A 19,906-nucleotide genomic window follows, 5' to 3' on the forward strand; every position below is an offset into this window, starting at 1 on the left:
ATGTGGTCCCAAGCCCCACCCCCTCACTGAAGAGGCGTGGCCAAACGATGCCCTCGGGGGATCCTGATTCTCATGCCCTGTTGCTCCTGCCACTTTCTAGGGCTCTTCCTAGAGGGGGGAGGTCTCCGGAGGTCTGAGCCCCTCCCCTTCCCTTGAAGGGTGTGGCTGTCCATCTCAGCCCCTCCCCTCTCACTCCCTCTGGGCGGGGGTGCAGCTCGGTGCCCCTAGGCCGAGCGCCAGCCTGCTGTCTGAGCCGGTGATGCTCTTTCCTCCTGGGCCCTTCCTCCAAGGGGGCGTGGCTCCGAGTTCTCCTGGCCCCTCCCCAACATGCTGCTGTACAGACCCCGGTCACTGGATCCCCTGTGCTGCTTTACCTCTCCAGCCCGGCCGCCTCCCAGTGCCCAAGGGCGATACTAGGGGGCATTGTGGGGCAGGGCCCAGCAGGGGGCGCTGTGCTGCAGGGAGCGGGGCAGGGCTCAGCAGGGGGCGCTCTCCCCTGGCAGGCAGGGCTGGCCCAGTGCCCCAGGGTGGCGCTAGGGGGCGCTGTGGGGCAGGGAGCAGGGCAGGGCTCAGCAGGGGGCACTCTCCCCTGGCAGGCAGGGCTGGCCCAGTGCCCCAGGGCAGCGCTAGGGGGGCGCTGTGGGGCAGGGAATGGGTTAGGGCCCAGCAGGGGGTGCTCTCCCCTGGCAGGCAGGGCTGGCCCAGTGCCCCAGGGTGGCGCTAGGGGGCGCTGTGTTGCAGGGAGCAGGGTAGGGCCCGGTAGGGCCCAGCAGGGGGCGCTCTCCCCTGGCAGGCAGGGCTGGCCCAATGCCGCTAGGTGGCGCTGTGGGGCCGGGAGAGGGGCAGGGCCCAGCAGGGGGTGCTCTCCCCTGGCAGGCAGGGCTGGCCCAATGCCCCTAGGTGGTGCTGTGGGGCGGGAGAGGGGCAGGGCCCAGCAGGGGGTGCTCTCCCCTGGCAGGCAGGGCTGGCCCAATGCCCCTAGGTGGTGCTGTGGGGTGGGAGAGGGGCAGGGCCCAGCAGGGGGCGCCCTCCCCTGGCAGGCAGGGCTGGCCCAATGCCCCTAGGTGGCGCTGTGGGGCGGGAGAGGGGCAGGGCCCAGCAGGGGGCGCTCTCCCCTGGCAGGCAGGGCTGGCCCAATGCCGCTAGGTGGCGCTGTGGGGCCGGGAGAGGGGCAGGGCCCAGCAGGGGGTGCTCTCCCCTGGCAGGCAGGGCTGGCCCAATGCCCCTAGGTGGTGCTGTGGGGCGGGAGAGGGGCAGGGCCCAGCAGGGGGCGCTCTCCCCTGGCAGGCAGGGCTGGCCCAATGCCCCTAGGTGGCGCTGTGGGGCGGGAGAGGGGCAGGGCCCAGCAGGGGGCGCTCTCCCCTGGCAGGCAGGGCTGGCCCAGTGCCCCTAGGTGGCGCTGTGGGGCGGGAGAGGGGCAGGGCCCAGCAGGGGGCGCTCTCCCCTGGCAGGCAGGGCTGGCCCAGTGCCCCTAGGTGGCGCTGTGGGGCCGGGAGAGGGGCAGGGCCCAGCAGGGGGCGCTCTCCCCTGGCATGCAGGGCTGGCCCCGTGCGCCTGCGGAGGGTTTCTCTCTCTGAGCGTTCCCGGCAGCCCCACGGGAGGTGTGTTAGATTCATCACAAGGGGTGGAACAATTGTGGGCTACAGCTTCCTGCTGAAGCGGCTGTAGCTGGGGCTTGAAGGTCACAGAGCTCAGCACTGGGGAGAGCAGAGAGGGGGAGATGCTGAGAGGAGCCGCGTGAGCCCGTCGGTGCTGCCCTGACCCTCTTTCCAAGTACCACTCTCCCGGCAGGGACACAGCCCAGCGCTGGCTGCCAGCAGGACCAGAGACAGCGCAGCCCCGGAGACGGGTGAGTGATGGACCCACATCAGGGACCCCGGCCGAGATCAGGGCCCCATCGCGCCGGGTGCTGCTCAGACCTCCCCGTGCCCTGCTGAGACTGGGGGCCCGGTCACTCTAGTGCTGCACAGACCTCAGCCCAGATCCCTAGTCCCCCTGTTCCAGCCCTCTGGCCCCACTGCTCCGCCAGCGCAACGAGAGCCCCAGCGTCTGCCCTAGCGGGGCTGCCCACGATCTCAGCCTGCCCCCTGTTCTGGGGGCAGCGGACAGGTGCAGCAGCTGGGGAGTGAGGGGCACCGGCAGAGCCAAGCAGCCAACACTCAAACGTGCTTTTCTTGCCTGCCTATGCTGGAGAAAGAGACACATTTCCTGTCCCCCCCCAGTCCAAGCCACCTGCCATCACGGGTACAGAGCTGTTACCTCCTTCCTGCCCCGAGCCTCCAGCGCGATGCAGGCTCCCACCTCAGTGGAACACAGTCCAAATCCACATTTGACTCAGCAGCAGGTGTGGTTAGTGAGGGCAGAGAGCAGCGCGTGGGAGAGAAGGGCAGAGCTTCTGGGGTGGCAGGAAGGGGACGGGATGCCAGGCTAGAGGGGCCCATGGGGCTGCTCTAGGGTGCTAGGGAGGGGGCAGCATCCTGGGCTGGATGGGCCCATGGGATAGATCCAGGGAAAAAGAGAGGGAGCGGGATACCGGACGCTCCCCACCACCAACCCCAGAAATTGACCCTCCAAGTTGTGGTTCAACATAACAAAATCCATCCCCCTGCATGGCCACCAGGGGTCCCCGGCGGTCTATGGTGAGACGTGTCGGGGCTCGCAAGTCCGAACCGCTCACAGGGTGGCAGCCCCATCTCGGGGAGCCCCCGCCAGTGTCACGCCCCTTCTTGGGAAGTCCACGCTCTCCTGGGCGGCTGCCCCTCCAGCTCCTCGGCTGGTGCCTCTCAGGGCCTTCGGCCTGTCTCTGCCCTCAGGGGATCCCCTCCTTCGGACCCCCCGGGGCCTTCACGCCCAGAGGGACTCATGCACCCCTGTTCTCCAGCCCGGAGCGACTCCCCTCAGCACCCAACAGGGGGGTTCACTGAGCTTTGAATGCAGCAAAGGATCCCTCAGGCCTGTCGGCCTCCGCGCCTCCCCCCCGCCCAGCACGTCACTCTCTGTCCCGTTCAGAAGCTGCCTTCTTCCAATATCCCCTCCAGCAGCCCCTCCCTGTCTCCTATACAAGTATTGAGGGTCCCCTTGGTCCCTCTTCTCCGCTTCCCCTCCTCCATCCATGGTTCTCCTGGCTGGAACCAGCTGGGCAGGGCACTGAGGTCTCCTCTCCACAGCCCACTTGGGCCATCCCAGCTGCATCTGCCGGTCACCAGGGCACCCGTTGCGGGAGTCTTCACTTGGGTGCGATTTCCTGTAACAGCAAACTCCCGCGCCCCGCACTGCGCCAACGACGTCCAAGGGCACAGCCCTGTCTACACTGGGGAGTTGTTTGGAAATAACAAGTGGAGTTAATCCCCAGGCTGCTGGCTAACCCTCATAATCACGACAGCGTCCACTCTACCCGTTATTTTGAAACGATAACTCCAGCTTCCTGTGAGGGAGGGATGTGATAGTGCAGTCCATCAACCGGTTAACTGATAAGCAAAAAAGGGAATCAAGACGACTTTTTATAAATACATTAGAAGCAAGACGAAGACCAAGGACAGGGTAGGCCCACTGGTCAGTGAGGACGGAGAAACAGTAACAGGAAACTTGGAAATGGCAGAGATGCTTAATGACTTCTTTGTTTCGGTCTTCACCGAGCTGTCTGAAGGAATGCCTGACATAGTGAATGCTGGTGGGACGGGGGGAGGTTTAGAAGATAAAATTTAAAAAACAAGTTAAAAATCACCTAGAAAAGTTAGATGCCTGCAAGTCACCAGGGCCTGATGAAATGCATCCTAGAATACTCAAGGAGGTGATAGAGGAGGTATCTGAGCCTCTAGCTATCATCTCTGGAAAATCATGGGAGACAGGAGAGATTCCAGAGGACTGGAAAAGGGTAAATCTAGTGCCCATCTATAAAAAGGGAAATAAGAACAACCCAGGAAATTGCAGACCAGTCAGTTTAACTTCTGTGTCAGGGAAGATAATGGAGCAAGAAATTAAGGAAACCATCTGTAAACACTTGGAAAGTGGCAAGGTGATAGGGAACAGCCAGCATGGATTTGTATAGAACAAATCATGTCAAACCAGTCTGATAGCTTTCTTTGATAGAATAACAAGTCTCGTGGATAAGGGAGAAGCGGTGAACATGGGATACCTAGACTTTACTAAAGCATTTGATACGGTCTTGCATGATAGTCTTATCAATAAACTAGGCAAATACAACTTAGATGGGGCTACTATAAGGTGGGTGGATAACTGGCTGGATAACCGTACTCAGAGAGTAGTTATTAATGGTTCACAATCCTGCTGGAAAGGTAGAACAAGTGGGATTCTGCAGGGGTCTGTTTTGGGACCGGCTCTCTTCAATATCTTCATCAGTGATTTAGATATTGTATAGAAAGTGCGCTTATTAAGTTTGCAGAGGACACCAAGCTGGGAGGGGTTGCGACTGCTCTGGAGGATAGGGACATAATTCAAAATGATCGGGACAAATTGGAGAAATGGTCTGAGGTAAACAGGATGAAGTTTATTAAAGACAAATGCAAAGTGCTCCACTTAGGAAGGAACAATCAGTTTCACACATACAGAATGGGACGTGACTGTCTAGGAAGGAGTACAGCAGAAAGAGAGCTAGGGGTTATAGTGGACCACAAGCTGAATATGAGTCAGCAGTGTGATGCTGTTGCAAAAAAAGCAAATGTGATTCTGGGCTCCATTAACAGATGTGTTGTGAGCAAGACACGAGAAGTCATTCTGCCACTCTACTCTGCGCTGGTTAGGCCTCAGTTGGAGTATTGTGTCCAGTTCTGGGCACCTCATTTCATGAAAGATGTGGAGAAATTGGAGAGGGTCCAGAGAAAAGCAACAAGAATAATTAAAGGTCTAGAGAACATGAGCTATGAGGGAAGGCTGAAAGAATTGGGCTTGTTTAGTTTAGAAAAGAGACGATTGAGGGGGGACATGAGAGCCGTTTTCAGGTATCTAAAAGGGTGTCATAAGGAGGAGGGAGAAAACTTGTTCATCTTGGCCTCTGAGGATAGAACAAGAAGCAATGGGCTTAAACTGCAGCAAGGGAGGTTTAGGTTGGACATTAGGAAAAAGTTCCTAACTGTCAGGGTGGTCAAACACTGGAATAAATTGCCCAGGGAGGTTGTGGAATCCCCATCTCTGGAGAGATTTAAGAGCAGGTTAGATAAATGTCTATCAGGGATGGTCTAGACAGTATTTGGTTCTACAATGAGGGCAGGGGACTGGACTCGATGACCTCTCGAGATCCCTTCCAGTCCTAGTATTCTATGAAAAGCTTCTAGGTTAATGCTGCAGACTACAGCCATTTCTCCCCTCACCAACCAGTACATTTTTCAGCAGCCTGACTCAGTTCTGGCGTGAGCCGGGTCTGGGACCTTCCCCTGCTGCAGCTCTGCATGGAGGAATTGCAATGCCCCCTTATTGCGCACTTTGCCGTGGGCATGTGACCCTCTACTGCCCCGTTGTAGTAAGTAACGGTATTAAAACCCCTGGAAAAGAATGGATTCCGATTGGGTAATCCATAGTCAAACATGCAAATGAGGCATCACGTCATTTGATTAATTCCTCCAGGATCCCTAGAGCCCAATGTTTTCATACGTATGCTATAGATCATGGCAGTTGTCGTTGGTGGTAGGGGAACGTCAGAGTTAACCTATGGAACTGTCTGCCACTGGATTGCCAATATTTCTGGACCTCTCTGTGTCTCTCTCTTTAGGAGCATTCGGAGGCCAGCTGCCCCGCCTGGGAGAGGGAACCCATCATGTCAGCCCTGCCCAGATTTGGGGTCCTCATCCCCCTTCTCCTCTTCAACTTCTCTGGGACTTCCTCCCATTGTCACACGGGCACAGTCAATGAATGCAAGCACCACACGGGCTTTGTGCCCGGGCATGGCCTGGTTGGTGCGGGCATCGATGTAACCAGGATGGCCAGGACGGCGGCCAGTGTGGTGGACAGCAGCGCCTGGCAGCAGTCAGATGAAACATGCACGCTGTGCCGGAACCCCCTGCTGGGTGAGCAGTTGCAGAGGCTGCCGTTGGCCGTGATGGATTGGCGGGCCCATGACTTGTGCCGCAAGAAACTCCAAAGCTCGGTGCAGTCGTCGGCGATGGGCATGCTGCAGTCGGCGGCGTCCGCGGTGCAGAACGACTGGACAGAAGATCTGGACGTGCCTGCGAAGCCCAAGGGTAACGTCCAAATGGCGCTGGCCGGATCGCACTCCAAACTGGCGAAATTCCTGGAGGAGCACGCGCGGATGGACAAATACAGCTTCCTGAGCCACGAGGTCTCCTGCGGCTATTACCAGTGAGTGCTGGGCAGGGTCGGGAGGGCTCAGCTGGAACGGGGGTCACAGCAACAGCACAGTGCCTGGGACGTTCCCTTGTAGGCAGTGCTGGCTTCAATCCAGGGCCAGGACGGGACGATGGGCTGGCCCAGCGGGAGGGGAACGGGAGATGAGGTCTTTCCTCTCTAGGCGGCACCACCTCTCCAGGATTGGATAAATATGGGAGTGGGAGAAGTCTGTCAGGACTGGCAATGTCCCCAGCAAGGCTGTGAGATGCAGCAGGCTAGGGAATCTACTCCGAGCAGGAGCCACCTACTCCGACTTTGCTCATGGGTTGGGTGAGGCTGTAGGATGTACAGATAAAGATATCAGGGGACCGGCCACGCTGAGCTCATTCCACACCTTGTGTCTCTGGGCAGGTTCCAGGTCAGCAAGACGCCCCCGCTCACCAGCCATTTCACTCGGGCGCTGGAGAACCTCCCGGAGCAGTACGACAGCAATTCCAAGCTGGAGTACCAGCAACTCATCAGCTACTACGGCACCCACTACGTGTCCCAGGGGGACCTGGGGGGCCGGGTGCGGGATGTGACAGCCGTACCGGTCTGTGACGCAGCGCTGAGCGGCTTGACAGACGACGAGATCAAGGACTGTTTGAACGCCGAGGCGGCTGTGAGTGTCAGAAAGGGCTCGACCAAGGGTGGGTACAGCAGATGCGAGGAGGCGAAGAAGAAGGGGACCGTTCAGGAGAGCTTCCACGAGACGTATCAGGAGCGCCACGTGGCGGTGGAGGGAGGACACAGCACAACCGACGTCCTCTTCTCCGGGAAGGACGCCAAAGTCTTCTCAGCATGGGAGGAGAGCCTCAAAGCCAGCCCAGGCCTGGTGTCCTATTCCCTGCAGCCCATCCACAGCCTGGTGGAGCAGGACGACCCCAAGCGGGAAGAGCTGAGTCGGGCGGTGAGTGAGTACATCACTAAAAGGGCCCTATGGAGGAATTGCACCCAGAGCTGTCCCCCAGGGACCGAGCGCAGCGCCCACGACCCCTGCTCCTGTGTCTGCCCTGGGGATGTGGTGACCAACACCATGTGCTGCTCACGGGAACGTGGCCTAGGGAAGCTGATCGTGACTGTGCAGAAAGCCAGTGGCCTCTGGGGGGACTACAGTTCTGCTACGGATGCTTTTGTCAAGGTCTTCTTTGAGGGCAAGGAGGTCCGGACCAACACCATCTGGAACAACAACAATCCCACCTGGAACGTCCACTTGGACTTCGGCACCGTCCGCCTCAACAGCGCCAGCAAGATCCGCGTCGAGGTCTGGGACGAGGACAACAAGTACGATGATGACAAGCTGGGAAACTGCGACATCCCGCTGGAGTCTGGGGGGCCCCACCAGAAGGATTGCTACATGAACCACGGCCGCGTCTGGTTCCAGTACAGCCTGCGCTGTGGGCCCCACCTTGGGGGTCGGAGCTGCTCTGACTATGTCTCCCAGCCCCCCCGGCAGAGCACAGCCCAGGGGAAGGAGGCAAAGGCCTTTTGGTGAGCCCCTTAGCTAGGGGATCGGAGAGGGGGCTGGGTGTGCACTGGTCAATTGCGCATCTTGTCCGACCATTTCCTGGCTCCCGCTCTGCTGATCCTGCTCTTCATGCTGTCGCTCCTGCTTGGGATTCGGCGTGTCCTGTGCCTGTAAGAGACTGTCTGCTCCCGTGAGCCCCTCATCCTCACAGCTCCCTCTGGGGAAACAGCCCATCGCAATCCGCCCATTCCGCATCCATCCAACTACTGCGTCCAGTGATCTACTGTGTTCATCTAACCAATAAGCCCAAGTATTTGCCTCCAGAATTCAACCTATCCTCACCCTCCTCTAATCTACAGCCTGTCAATCACACAATGGGTGCATTTAGTTTACCCAAGGTATGCAACCAAGAAACCACCAACTGAATTTAGTGCTTCCAATCTTCCCGTCCAAGCTACCGATCAAAGAACGAATTTGGTGCGTCCATCATATCCACCAACCAGTGCCTGTATCTAGTGCATCCAATGCATACAACAAACCAACCAATGAATCTATCCAGTGCAACCAAACCTGAAACGAAGGTATCTACAGCATCCCATTTAAAAGGCCAGCTAGCCAGCCAACCAATGAATGTGTTTGGTGCATACAAAATATCTAGCCAGGCAATCAACCAAAATGTTGAGTGGCTCCAATGTAACCAGCCAACCATGAGGTTTATTTAGCCTATCCAGCCTACCTGCCTACCAATGTCTCCAAGGCATCTGTCCAGCCAACTAACCAGACTAACCAGTCTGTGTATCCCATGCATCTATTCTCAACCTGTTTAGCATCGTTGGCTGTATATGGAGCTCTCTGTCTATTATGTGATCCACATCCACACTATATCTATACTGACTGTGTGGCCACCAAGATGTCACTTGAGATTGTGGTGAGTGGGCCGCGAGAGGGCTATGGGTTGATAATCACTGATGTAGTGCACCCAGTGTCACTAACCAGTCACACAACTAAGATCTTAGGTACATCCAGCCAACAAACCCACCAACCAACCAACCAATTGAAACAGCCAACCAATGAATGTCCTAACTACCTACAACCAACCCATCAACCAATATGTACAGGCTGCACAACCAATCCGGCATCCCAAGTATCCATCTGCCCAATGAACTCATCTATCTGGTGTGTCTCCTTGAAAGCGATGGCCTCTCCAGGAAAGGAAAAGGAACAAAGCTCAGTTCTGTCATAGGCTCTACTAATTAACCCCCTGTAAAAATCTGAGGCTGCTCCAGGGATGGGCGTGGTTCTAAACACCTAGCAAATGGGCTGAGTTCCTGGAAGGAGGATTCCTTAGGGAGCTGGTGTGCAACTGTTGAATCTCTTGTTTTCCACATTTAACCAGCTACTTTGGGGTTCGTTATGGCATCATGAGTGCACAGGCCTCACCAAACCTCCAGCTGGATGCTCTCTGCACCCATGGTAAACAAGGAGGATGACATATGACTAGCCATCAATAGGATTCAGAGTGAACACACAGGAGAACATTCCAGAGGGTATTGGTTCAGACTGTCAGCAGGCTCAGGGAGATGGCATTGCATTGGGGTCCACACTGGCAAGGGCAAATTCCCCCTAATTTGGTGATTAAAGCCTTTTCCTCATTCATCCTCACCTGCATCCACTGAGAGCCTAGATCAATAGCTCTGTGATGCCCCTCACTGAGGAAGGGGGGTTGTTCACTCTGAACCCCAGTGTTGGCAAGTGAAATAACTCCAGCCTGGAAAAATGCTATGCAGCTTTGCAGCTCGACTGCAAAACAATTTCCTTCTGGGAGGATTCCAGCTTTCTGAGCTTTGGAAATATATCTCCCTGCTTTAATAAATATTTGTGAAAGCATATTTCTAAGGACGAAGCCTTGTCTTTCTTCTGGCCGGAGTTGGATGGACCTCAATGAAGAGTAGAAATGAGCGGCTACAGTGCCCACTTGAGAATAGTAGGGGAGCTCTGAGTTGGAGGGGAGTGAGGCATGGCAAGACAGGGATGCTAGCGAGAGAAATAAATTTGCTGCAACGGGGAATCCAGTGTAAGGTGGCTAATGCTGGTCAGTGTGACTTCTATTGGGGACAGAGTGAGGCGGGTGGCTGGGTAAGAGATACAGGAAGATGGGCAGTGTTATTAGGGGCATTAATATCCCACAGCTGAGAAATGCAAGATATTGCTGTTGCCAAAGGATCCAGGAGGGGACACGAGGAATTTTTCTTTGAAGTGGGGCTCAGCTCTGATTTGGCCCTCGGGCAGGGGGACTGGCTGTCTGGGAGGCTAGAGATGGGGGATGGATGATTGCACTGCCATGTGGGTGAGATGTGTCCATCTTGCTACCACAAAAGGGGGGACCTCAATGAATTTCAATATTGACATCCAGTTTCATTCCTTAGCACCGGTGACAAATTCATGGCAAAGTCCATCTTTTCCGTGAAGGAGGTCCCGGCTGGCAGACGTGGTCCACCCCATCCAGATTGATATCACCCTGGGCTGCTCCATCTGCAACAGCTTGTATTTTGTCCAGGACCTCTTGAAACTTGGGTTAAGGAATGGTCAGTTTGCTCTGCTGTCCCTGGGCCAGAAAAAGGCATTTGACAGGGTGGACTCCAGGGTACTCTCGTAGGTGTTCAGTTTCAGATCCTGGTTTGTGCATTTTCCAAAGGCGCTGTGCACCTCCACAGTGTGTCCTTCTAGTTCAACTGGATCCTGACCGAACCAATCAGCTTCAGGCGAGGGAGATGTCCGGGGGCCTTCTCCCAGGCCAGATACGTACTCTGGAAACGAAGCCATTCCTGTCTCCTCCTTAGACTGAGAGCGTTGGTGCTTTTCTTGAGCCAGGGATGCAGGTGGTCCTGCCAGCATCTGCTAATGTGCTCTTCATGGTCTAGGTCAGTGGTTCCCAAGCTTTTTCGGCATCACACCCACCCTTTCGATTTTTGAGAAATCCTCATGCTCCTCCCCCCCCCCCCCGAAAAAAAAAGCTTGGTGAGCAAAAAGGAACTGACTGGGGCCAAAAAGCAGTCATGGCCCCTTTAATTCTCAGGACCTCTGTAAAAAAAAAAAAAAAAAAAAAGGTGCCGGTACTCCCGACGAACAAGCACCCAAGCCAGGAAAAAAGAAAATACCGGACATTTCACATGGCTGCTCAGACCAGCCGAGATCAGGGCCCAACGCGCCGGGCACTGCTCAGACCAGCCGAGATCAGGTCCCCATCGCGCCGGGCACTGCTCAGACCAGCCGAGATCAGGGCCCCATCACGCTGGGCACTGCTCAGACCATGGCTGAGATCAGGTCCCCATCGCGCCGGGCACTGCTCAGACCACGGCCGAGATCAGGTCCCCATCACGCCGGGTGCTGCTCAGACCCCGGCCGAGATCAGGACCCATCGCGCCGGGCGCTGCTCAGACCCCGGCCGAGATCAGGACCCATCGCGCCGGGCGCTGCTCAGACCCCGGCTGAGATCAGGTCCCCATCACGCCGGGTGCTGCTCAGACCCCGGCTGAGATCAGGTCCCCATTGCGCCGGGTGCTGCTCAGACCTCGCAGTGCCCCGTTGATACTGGGGGCCTTGTCACTCTAGTGCTGCACCACTAGGTGCAGACCTCAGCCCAGATCCTGGTCCCCTCGTTCCCCTACTCCAGCCCACTGGCCCCCACTGCTCTGCCAGTGCAACAAGAGCCCCCAGCAACGCCAGCTCTCAGCTCCCATCCACTGCCACACGCTGCCTTTGCACTGCTGATAATGCACCTCACAGGTGTCGTCCCTAGCGGGGCTGCCCGCAATCTCAGCCTGCCTGCTGCTCTGGGGGCAGCGCACAGGTGCAGCAGCTGGGGCGCGAGGGACACAGCCCAGCAGCCAACGCTCAAACGTGCTTCTCCTTCCTGCTCATGGTGGGGACAGTGACACATTTCCTGTCCCCCCAGTCTGAGCCGCCTGCCATCACGTGTGCAGACCGGTTACCCCCTTCCTGCCCCCAGCCTCCGTGGAGCTCAGTCCAATTTGACTCAGCAGCGCGTGTGGTTAGTGAAGGGAGGGAGCAGAGTGAGGGGGGAGCAGGTCGGAGCTTCTGGGGTGGCAGGAAGGGGACAGGATACCAGGCTGGGGGAGCCCGGGGGCTACTCTAGAGTGGTAGGGAGGGGGCAGGATCCTGGGTTAGCTGGGCGCATGGGACAGATCCAGGGCAAAAGGGAGGAGCAGGCTACCGGACGCTCCCCATCACAAACCCCAGAAACTGACCCTCCAGCTGTGGTTCAACGTAACAAAATCCATCCCCCTGCATGGCCACCAGGGGGCCCTGGTCTAGGGTGAGGCTCCTCAGGGCTCACAGGTCCCGTCCAGGTTGGACCCCTGTGGTCCCCGGTCGAGCCCCTCATCGTGTGACGGCCCCTACCCAGGGAACCCCCTCCGGTGCGGCTGCCCGTTCTTCAGAAGCTCCCTCCAGTGTGACGCCCCTTCTCAGGGAGCCCCCTCTCTCCTGGGGGTCTGTCCCTCCACCTGCTTGCCTGGTGCCTCTCAGAGCCTTCAGCCTGTCTCTGCCCTCAGGGGATCCCCTCCTTCTGACCCCCCCCCCCGGGCTGCCACCCCCAGACGAAATGGTGCAGCCCTGTTCTCCAGCCCAGAGCGACTCGCCGCTAGCACCACTCGGGGCATTCACTGAGCTTTGAACGCAGCAAAGGATCCCTCAGGCCTGTAATCCCCCCCACAGCCCCCAGCCCAGCACGTCTGAGTCTGCCCTGCAGCCCGGGGCTCTGCCTGCTCACTCCCTGTTCAGAGACCCCTTCTTCCAGCAGAGCCTCCAATATCCCCTCCAGCAGCCCCTCCCTGTCTCCTATACAAGTATTGAGGGTCACCTGGGCCCCTCTTCTCCACTTCCCCTCCTCCACCCATGGTTCTCCTGGCTGGAACCAGCTGGGCAGGGAACTGAGGTCTCCTCTCCGCAGCCCACTGGCCAGAACTGGGCCAAAGGATCAATGCCCACAAAACAGATATCAGTCAGGATCACAAAGAAAAAACAGTTTTTTGCCATTTCAACCAGAAAGGACATTGTCTCAACGACTTGATTACCTGCATCCTGCTTCAAAGGCCTTTTAAGACTTCACTTCAAAGAGAATCCTCTGAACTGTCATTCATGCTTAAATTCGACACTTTACACTCAAATTTGAATAAAGACGCTAATTACCTTACCCATTACAAAGATAGCTTCCCCAATTATCACCTCTAATATAATTAACTCACAGACATTTACCTCCCCTCCATCCTCTCCTCCATCCCTCTTCTGTTCTGAAATTTGATTTGTCCTTTTCATATGTGTTCATTTTTTTAATTGTATCCTTTGGTATATATGGTTGTGACAATTTTCTTCCACTATTTGATCTGAGGAAGTGGGTCTGGCCCACGAAAGCTCATCACCTCATAAACCATCTTGTTAGTCTTTAAAGTGCTACACAGTCCTGTATTTTACTCAAGCAAATGGCAGCCCTTGACTGACCCTGGGCGTTAAGTGGTGCCAGTCCACATCGGGGGAACCTTGCTGGGAACGTTCAGACTGGGGGTGCAGGAGCCGCTTGCCTAGATCCAGCCCTTGAGGTTCGGGGTCCCCACCACCACCAGGGAGTCGGCACTGGCGTTCCAGCCTTGCACACCCGAGTCTCATGGGTGAGAGACAGGCAAACTGGGGCGGGGGAGGGCTTCATCCATTGCCACGCCCACGCCCCCTCCCTCTGGTTGGGGCAGTGCTGGAAAGCACTGGTCTGGGGGCTTTCCCCTGCCTCTCTCATTGGCCATGTATGTCCCTGGGGAGCGGCATAGATAAGAGCCCCCCTGCACGGCACAGACCCTGCACCCCCTCCCACCCAGAACCTGCACCGCTACTCTGCTCCTGCACCCTCCCTCCCACCCCCACCCTGCTCCTGCACCCTCCCTCCCACCCCCACCCTGCTCCTGCACCCAGCCACCCTCCCCAACCTCTGACCCCAACCCTGCTCCTGCTTCACCTTCCCACTTCGGCCCTGCGCCCCCTGAGGTCCTGCGCCCTGCCTCCTGCCCAGAGCCCACCACAGACGCCGTTCCTGCATCCTCCCTCCAACTGAACCCCACCCCACAAGCCTGCTCCGTGGCAACTCCCTCCCACACTCTAAATCCCACAGCGTTGGCCTCACCCCAGAGCCTGGGCTGCTGTGGGCTCCCCCAAGCTCTGGGCGGGTGTGCAAGGGGGGGAGGGGAATGTCTTTTTTCTGCTTCTCAGTCAGGGGCCACGTCAATAAGGGGGAGTTTTCGAGGGTTTGTATGTTTGGTTTTGTGCCTCACGTCTCCATGCCCCCAGGTGATTTTTCTGTGGGTCCGTGGCCCCGGTGGGAAAAAAGTTCCCCACCCCCATTGTAAGCCATGGCTGCTCCCTCAGAAAGGACGGAGTCCTGCGTGGACAGGTGACTTGCTCATGTGACAAACGCCATTCTGGGAGGTACCGTTACCAGCGAGAGCCACGGGAATCCCTCCACCCGGGCACGGACGTAAAACGGCCACTGGAGATTCCCCCATTTGGTCTTCCCTCTGGCTCATCAGTTCAGGAGCAGCTCTGCTAGGAACTGAACGCGGGAAGACTGATAGCTCATCCCAACAGAACATGTATTCCTGAGGCGTCTGCGACAGCGATTAGACCATCTCTTCCACAAGAACGTTGTGTGGGTATGTGCAACAATTGTACTCTCAACCTTCTTTCTTTCTTTTCCTTTTCCTTTTCCTTTTCCTTTTCCTTTTTCTTTCTTCCTTTCCTTTACTTTCTTTTTTCTTTTTCTTTTTCTTTTTCTTTCTTTTTCTTTCTTCCTTTCCTTTCCTTTTCTTTCTTTCTTTTTTTCTTTTTCTTTTTCTTTCTTCCTTTCTTCCTTTCTTTTTCTTTTTCTTTTTCTTTTTCTTTTTCTTTCTTCTTTTCCTTTTCCTTTTCCTTTTCCTTTTCCTTTTCCTTTCTTTCTTTCTTTCTTTCTTTCTTTCTTTCTTTCTTTCTTTCTTTCTTTCTTTCTTTCTTTCTTTCTTTCTTTCTAATAAACCTTTAGCCGTTAGATGCTAAAGAATGGGCCCAGCATGCTGTTGTGGGTAAGAGCTGAGGAATAAATTGACCTGGGAAAGTTTGGATCTGGTGAGCCTGGTTTTCATAACCTCTCCCCGTGTGAGGAGCCGTGCTGGTTGTGGTACGGAATACACAGGGCGTTGCTGGTGTGACTTCTTAGCCAGTGTGGGGAACAAAAGCGCACTGTGTGAGGCTGGTTTGACACCTTAGAGTGGAAGCCCCCGGTCCTGGGCTGTAAGTAGCCCTGTTTCTGAGCAATTCTACCTGCTTTGTCTCAGTGGTGCACCCAGAAACCCTCATCCATGACACTCGGCGCAGGGTTTGTTTCACTGAGGGTTCCCTGCAGCCTCTCAGGCCCTGCGTCAAGACCCAGAGCAAGCGCATTTGCCCCACGCTGGCGGTGGAACAGTCACTGGCCACAGCTTCCTTCCCAGAAGACTGTGGCCGGGGACGTGAACCGGGGCTAATCGCTGTGGGGAGCATGATGACGAGAGACACAGTGAGAACCCCAGAGACTCGCTCCACCTTCAAAGTGCATCTCTCACAGCAGAGATACAGCAGAGCCCTGCCCGGGCTACGAACAGCACCCAGGGCCGAAAAATACCTCGGCTCGGCTCCTGAGACAGGTGAGTGATGGGTGGGGCTGCTTGGACCCCGCGCCCAGCCCAGAGCTGAACACAGAACCCAGGAGTCCTGGCTCCCAGGCCTCCTCCTCCAAATCCCTCAGCCCCACTCCCTTGCCTGCTCCCCAGTGCCCCCTGCTCTAGACCCTGGGTCCCTCCCAGGGGGGCAATGAAGCCCCCGGGTCCTGACTCTCAGTGCGATCCACTAGACCACGTTGCCACCGTGTGGCTGATAATTAATGCACATCGCTGGTGTCTCTCCTAGCGGGACAGCCTGCAATTTCAGCCTGTTTGCCTTTCTATTGGCAACAAAGCAGTGAAGATTGAGGTGCAAGGGCAGATTGGGGAAGAGGGAGGAGGCAGCCCTAGAGCTGGGCCAGCCAGGGGTTGTGGGTTGGGAGCAAGGGTCACCGGCAGAGTAGGAAAGGGGGAGGAGGGAGCCCCCCAGCTGGGCCAGCAGGGGCTGTGGGTTGGGAGCAAGGGTCACCGGCAGAGTGGGAAACGGGGAGGGGGGAGCCCCCCAGCTGGGTCAGCAGGTGGCTGCGGGTTGGGATCAAGGGGTGCTGGCAAAGCCAAGCAGTCAATATTCAGGTGTGCTTTTCCTGCCGGCTGCTGCTGGGGATATTGACACATTTCCTGCCCCCTCTAGTCCCTGCCGGCCGCCATCGCAGGATGCCGAGCTGTTACCCCCTTCCTGCCCCAGGGCCACCATTGCGATGATGCAGGTTCCCACCTCGGTGGAACCCAGTTCCAATCTACATTTCAATCAGCAGCCCCCGTGGTTACGAAGGGCAGGGAGGCTGGGACGGGTTGAGTCACAGAGATCTCCTTGACACTGTCCCCCGATGGTCTCGTCATTCCGCTGAGTCCAGCACCCACCACACACAGGTCACGGTGAGTTACTGAACTCAGCTAAAATAACCCGCACCCGCTAAGGCTCCCACACAAAGAGAAATTGCCACCACTCCCGACGGCTCTCACGAGCTCTCGTTAATGCCGAGTCCTTCTCAGGCCAGAGCTGATATTTCTCCTGACCCAGGGTCAGCAGAATTCCTTTGTTCCCAGAGGTTTGCACGTATCCTCTCGGGAGGGGGAGGGAAAAGTCTGGGAAGGCCGCTGAAGACCATCCATGTTTGCTGCCCATCTACTCTATATCTGAGGGTGTGTCTAAACTACATGGCTCCATCGATGGAGCCATGTAGATTAGGCTGATCGGCAAAGGGAAATGAAGCGGCGATTTAAATAATCGCGGCTTCATTTAAATTTAAATGGCTGCCGCGCTGAGCCGACAAACAACTGATCAGCTGTTTGTCGGCTCAGCGCGCTAGTCTGGATGCTCCCGCGCCGACCTGAAAGCCCTTTATCGACCTCCCCGTTATGCCTCGTAGGATGAGGTTTACCGGGGAGGTCGATAAAGGCTTTCATGTCGACAGGGGAGTGTCCAGATTGCCCCGATCTGCCAACAAACAGCTGATCGGCAGAGCGGGGCAGCCATTTAAATGTAAATGAAACCGCGATTATTTAAATCGCGGCTTCGTTTCCCTTTGCCGAACAAACAAATCTACATGGCTCCATCGACAGAGTCATGTAGTCTAGACGTACTCTGAAAGTGCTTGTGTATGGTCTCCCTGGGTATGTCTACACTATGTGGGGTGGAGGTGCTCGAATTTCACGGGAATTTACATATCTTCTTCCGGTCTCACTTTCAAAGAGGATCTTTCGAAAGTGGAAGTAGTCTGGACGCAGTTTTTTCGGGAAAGAAAACCCTTTTTAGAAAAAACCACATAAACCTCATGTTTTAAGGAAGAGTGGATTTTTTTTTTGAAAAAGGGTTTGTTTTTTTCCCCCAAAAACCCCCACGTCCAGCGCACTTTCACTTTCGAAAGGTCCTCTTTCGAAAGTGAGACCGGAAGAAGATATGCAAATTCCTGTGGAATCTGCATCATTCCCGCGGAATTTGCATATCCTCTTTCAGAAAAAAAAAAGTAGACTAGATATAGCCTCTGTCGGTTCAAGAACTCGCCCTAGGCAGTGAGAGCTAGGAACACCAAATTTGGCCTGCAGCTTCCTCTTGTCATAACTTAAAACAAGGTCAGGGGTTCGTTGTGCTGGAGGAGAGGCTGAAATTCCCCCTCTAGGGACAATCACCTGCCTAGTGATCACAGCTCCCCCCGATCATACAGAAACGTTGCCGGCTGTTCCCCTTCCTCGGGGAGCGAGGGGAATGCGCAGTTTGCTGCATCCCTCACTGGCTGGGAGGTGCAGAGGGCAGACAACCTGGACCTGCGCGCTGGAGCTGCAGCAGCCACGGAGAGGCACTTCTCACCTGGCCCCACGCTGCTGCAGTGTGAGAGGGCTGGGCCTGTCCTCTTTCCCCAGGGCAGCCTGTGTACTAACCCCCCAGGCCCACCCCAGAGCAATGATAGAACTGAAGAAAAACAAAAAATGAGTTTAGGACTTGAGCATCGCCGGGAAAATCTTCTAGTTCTTTGTACAGAATTTCCCCAAGGTGGGTAGCGTTTGTTCAATTCTCCCCACTGTTCTCTGCTTAAACAAAGCACACGAGATCTTTCAAAGGGGAAACGGCAGGACGCCACATTTATCGAGAATGCAACAGTTGCATATGCTTTTCAATCACTCATACACCCAAACAACACACACCAGGGCTGTGTCTAGACTGGCAAGTTTTTCCGGAAAATCAGCAGCTTTTCCGGAAAAAGTGCTTTTGCGGAAAAGCATCCTGCCAATCTAGACGCACTTTTCCGAAAATGCTTTTAACGGAAAACTTTTCCGTTAAAAGCATTTTCGGAAATTCATGCCAGTGTAGACGTAGCCACAAAGTCCTGCCAGACGATGTCATAGTTACCAGTCCAGAGTCTGTATCAAGCTAGTGGCCAGCTAGATTGAACACGGGGGGAGCAAGGCCTTTGTCGGTCAATCGCTCCGATGCTCCTCTGGAGTTGGTGTTGGCAAGATGAACCCAAAGTTCCATGGCAAAGCACCCTACTTTTATAATCCTTTTCTCTGTTGAAATCCATGTATTCCGCTGTGTCAGTCTGTGACCGGCGTGTTAAATTGTTGATGTCAATCGTTCCCAGACATCTCCTGAAGGCTCAACCTGTCCTGGATTGTTAATCAGTTGTTTTTAGGTGTGCCTGCCCTTCACCTTTAGAGCTGTCAATTCTGCCAATCTGATCCATTCTTGACTGTGGGTACGCACTGACAGTTTCTCTGATGTCGATATGTCTTTGCAGTCTGTCTTTTACAGTTTGTCTTCACCCCACATTCTCCCCCTTCTCTCTTGACCATCTGGCTCTAACGATGACCTTCACACCGTATCTCACTCATACAATCTCTCACACAAACTCCTTCAAAAGTAAACAATACTGTTTTATATTAAGCAAAATCAAAATCAAAACAGTTCACATCGGAGGACCAGGCCTTCGATATTTCTAATCTAATTAACATAGGGTATGTCTACATTCGCTCCCTAGTTCGGACTAAGGATGCAAATGTAGGCGACCAAAGTAGTTAATGAATTGGGGATTTCAATATCTCGCGCTTCATTAACATGATCTCGCTGGTGTGCTAGTTCGCATCACAGCTGATTTGAACCAGCAAGTGCGCACCAGGACGCAGTAGTTCGGACCAAAGTCCTCAAAAAATGAGGAGTAACATTAGTTCGGAACAAGGGTTTTGGTCCGAACTACCGTGTCCCAGCACGCATTTCCTGGTTCGAATAAGCTGTGATTCGAGCCAGCGCACCGGCGAGATCATGTTAATGAAGTGCAGGATATTTAAATCCCCACTTAATTAACTACTTCGGTCGCCTACATTTGCATCCCTAGTCTGAACTAGGGAGCAAATGTAGACTTACCCATAGACACAATAGGAGATCCTGTCTCTTTACTTACTAAACTTTAGAAGAAGGAAATATAGGACATATATACTTAACTAAAGGATTTGACTTACTACAATATTAAATATGATTATATATTACCTTACATTACTACATTACTAAACCTAAAATAAGAAATATAAAAAGAATAAAACTTTCAGTTCCAACACCCCTTTCTCCCCCCACTGAAAAGTACAACAGTCAAGATGGATTCCAGCACCAGGTGACATGGTCACCTGTCTTGGTAGGACCAACCACAATCCAGGCTTATAGGAAAAACAAGACTATTCACAGATCATTGTCTCGAGCATTAGTCCATTAAGTTCCTTGCGTACTGCTAATTCCCTTCATAGCATATGTAGAGATATAAATGGGCTTACAATTCAGAAGTCTATCATCTCATCCAAGAATGATGTGTACAGACAACTACCAACTACACCATCAGGGGATGACAAGATCTCCAAAGATCGGTTGTGTGCCCCA

The 19,906-nt window shown here is 54.9% G+C and overlaps 1 protein-coding gene across 2 annotated transcripts; it reads left to right on the forward strand.

The window, feature by feature from the left end:
• The first annotated feature begins 1,530 nt into the window (after positions 1 to 1,530).
• LOC112547639 (perforin-1-like) lies at positions 1,531 to 10,672 on the forward strand. Of its 2 annotated transcripts, XM_075928687.2 has the most exons (3): positions 1,531 to 1,849; positions 5,726 to 6,312; positions 6,712 to 10,670. In XM_075928687.2, the coding sequence occupies exons 2-3, from the start codon at positions 5,771 to 5,773 to the stop codon at positions 7,832 to 7,834; spliced, it is 1,665 nt and encodes a 554-aa protein (XP_075784802.2). In that variant the 5' UTR covers positions 1,531 to 1,849; positions 5,726 to 5,770; the 3' UTR covers positions 7,835 to 10,670. The 2 variants fall into 2 exon arrangements, with proteins under 2 accessions (XP_075784802.2, XP_089635174.1); XM_089779048.1 differs by lacking the exon at positions 1,531 to 1,849 and having other exon boundaries at positions 5,730 to 6,312; positions 6,712 to 10,672.
• Positions 10,673 to 19,906: the final 9,234 nt, after the last annotated feature.

Source organism: Pelodiscus sinensis, chromosome 5 (assembly GCF_052426305.1).
Source record: "Pelodiscus sinensis isolate ZL-2025 chromosome 5, ASM5242630v1, whole genome shotgun sequence".
Taxonomy (NCBI): domain Eukaryota; kingdom Metazoa; phylum Chordata; order Testudines; family Trionychidae; genus Pelodiscus; species Pelodiscus sinensis.

What these genes read in the sequence shown, in the direction of transcription:
- LOC112547639 (XM_075928687.2), top strand. Translation starts at nt 5,771, where the DNA reads ATGTCAGCCCTGCCCAGATTTGGGGTCCTCATCCCCCTTCTCCTCTTC. An exon ending in GTCTCCTGCGGCTATTACCA is followed by an intron (nt 6,313 to 6,711) that starts GTGAGTGCTGGG and finishes GTCTCTGGGCAG; the next exon opens with GTTCCAGGTCAGCAAGACGC.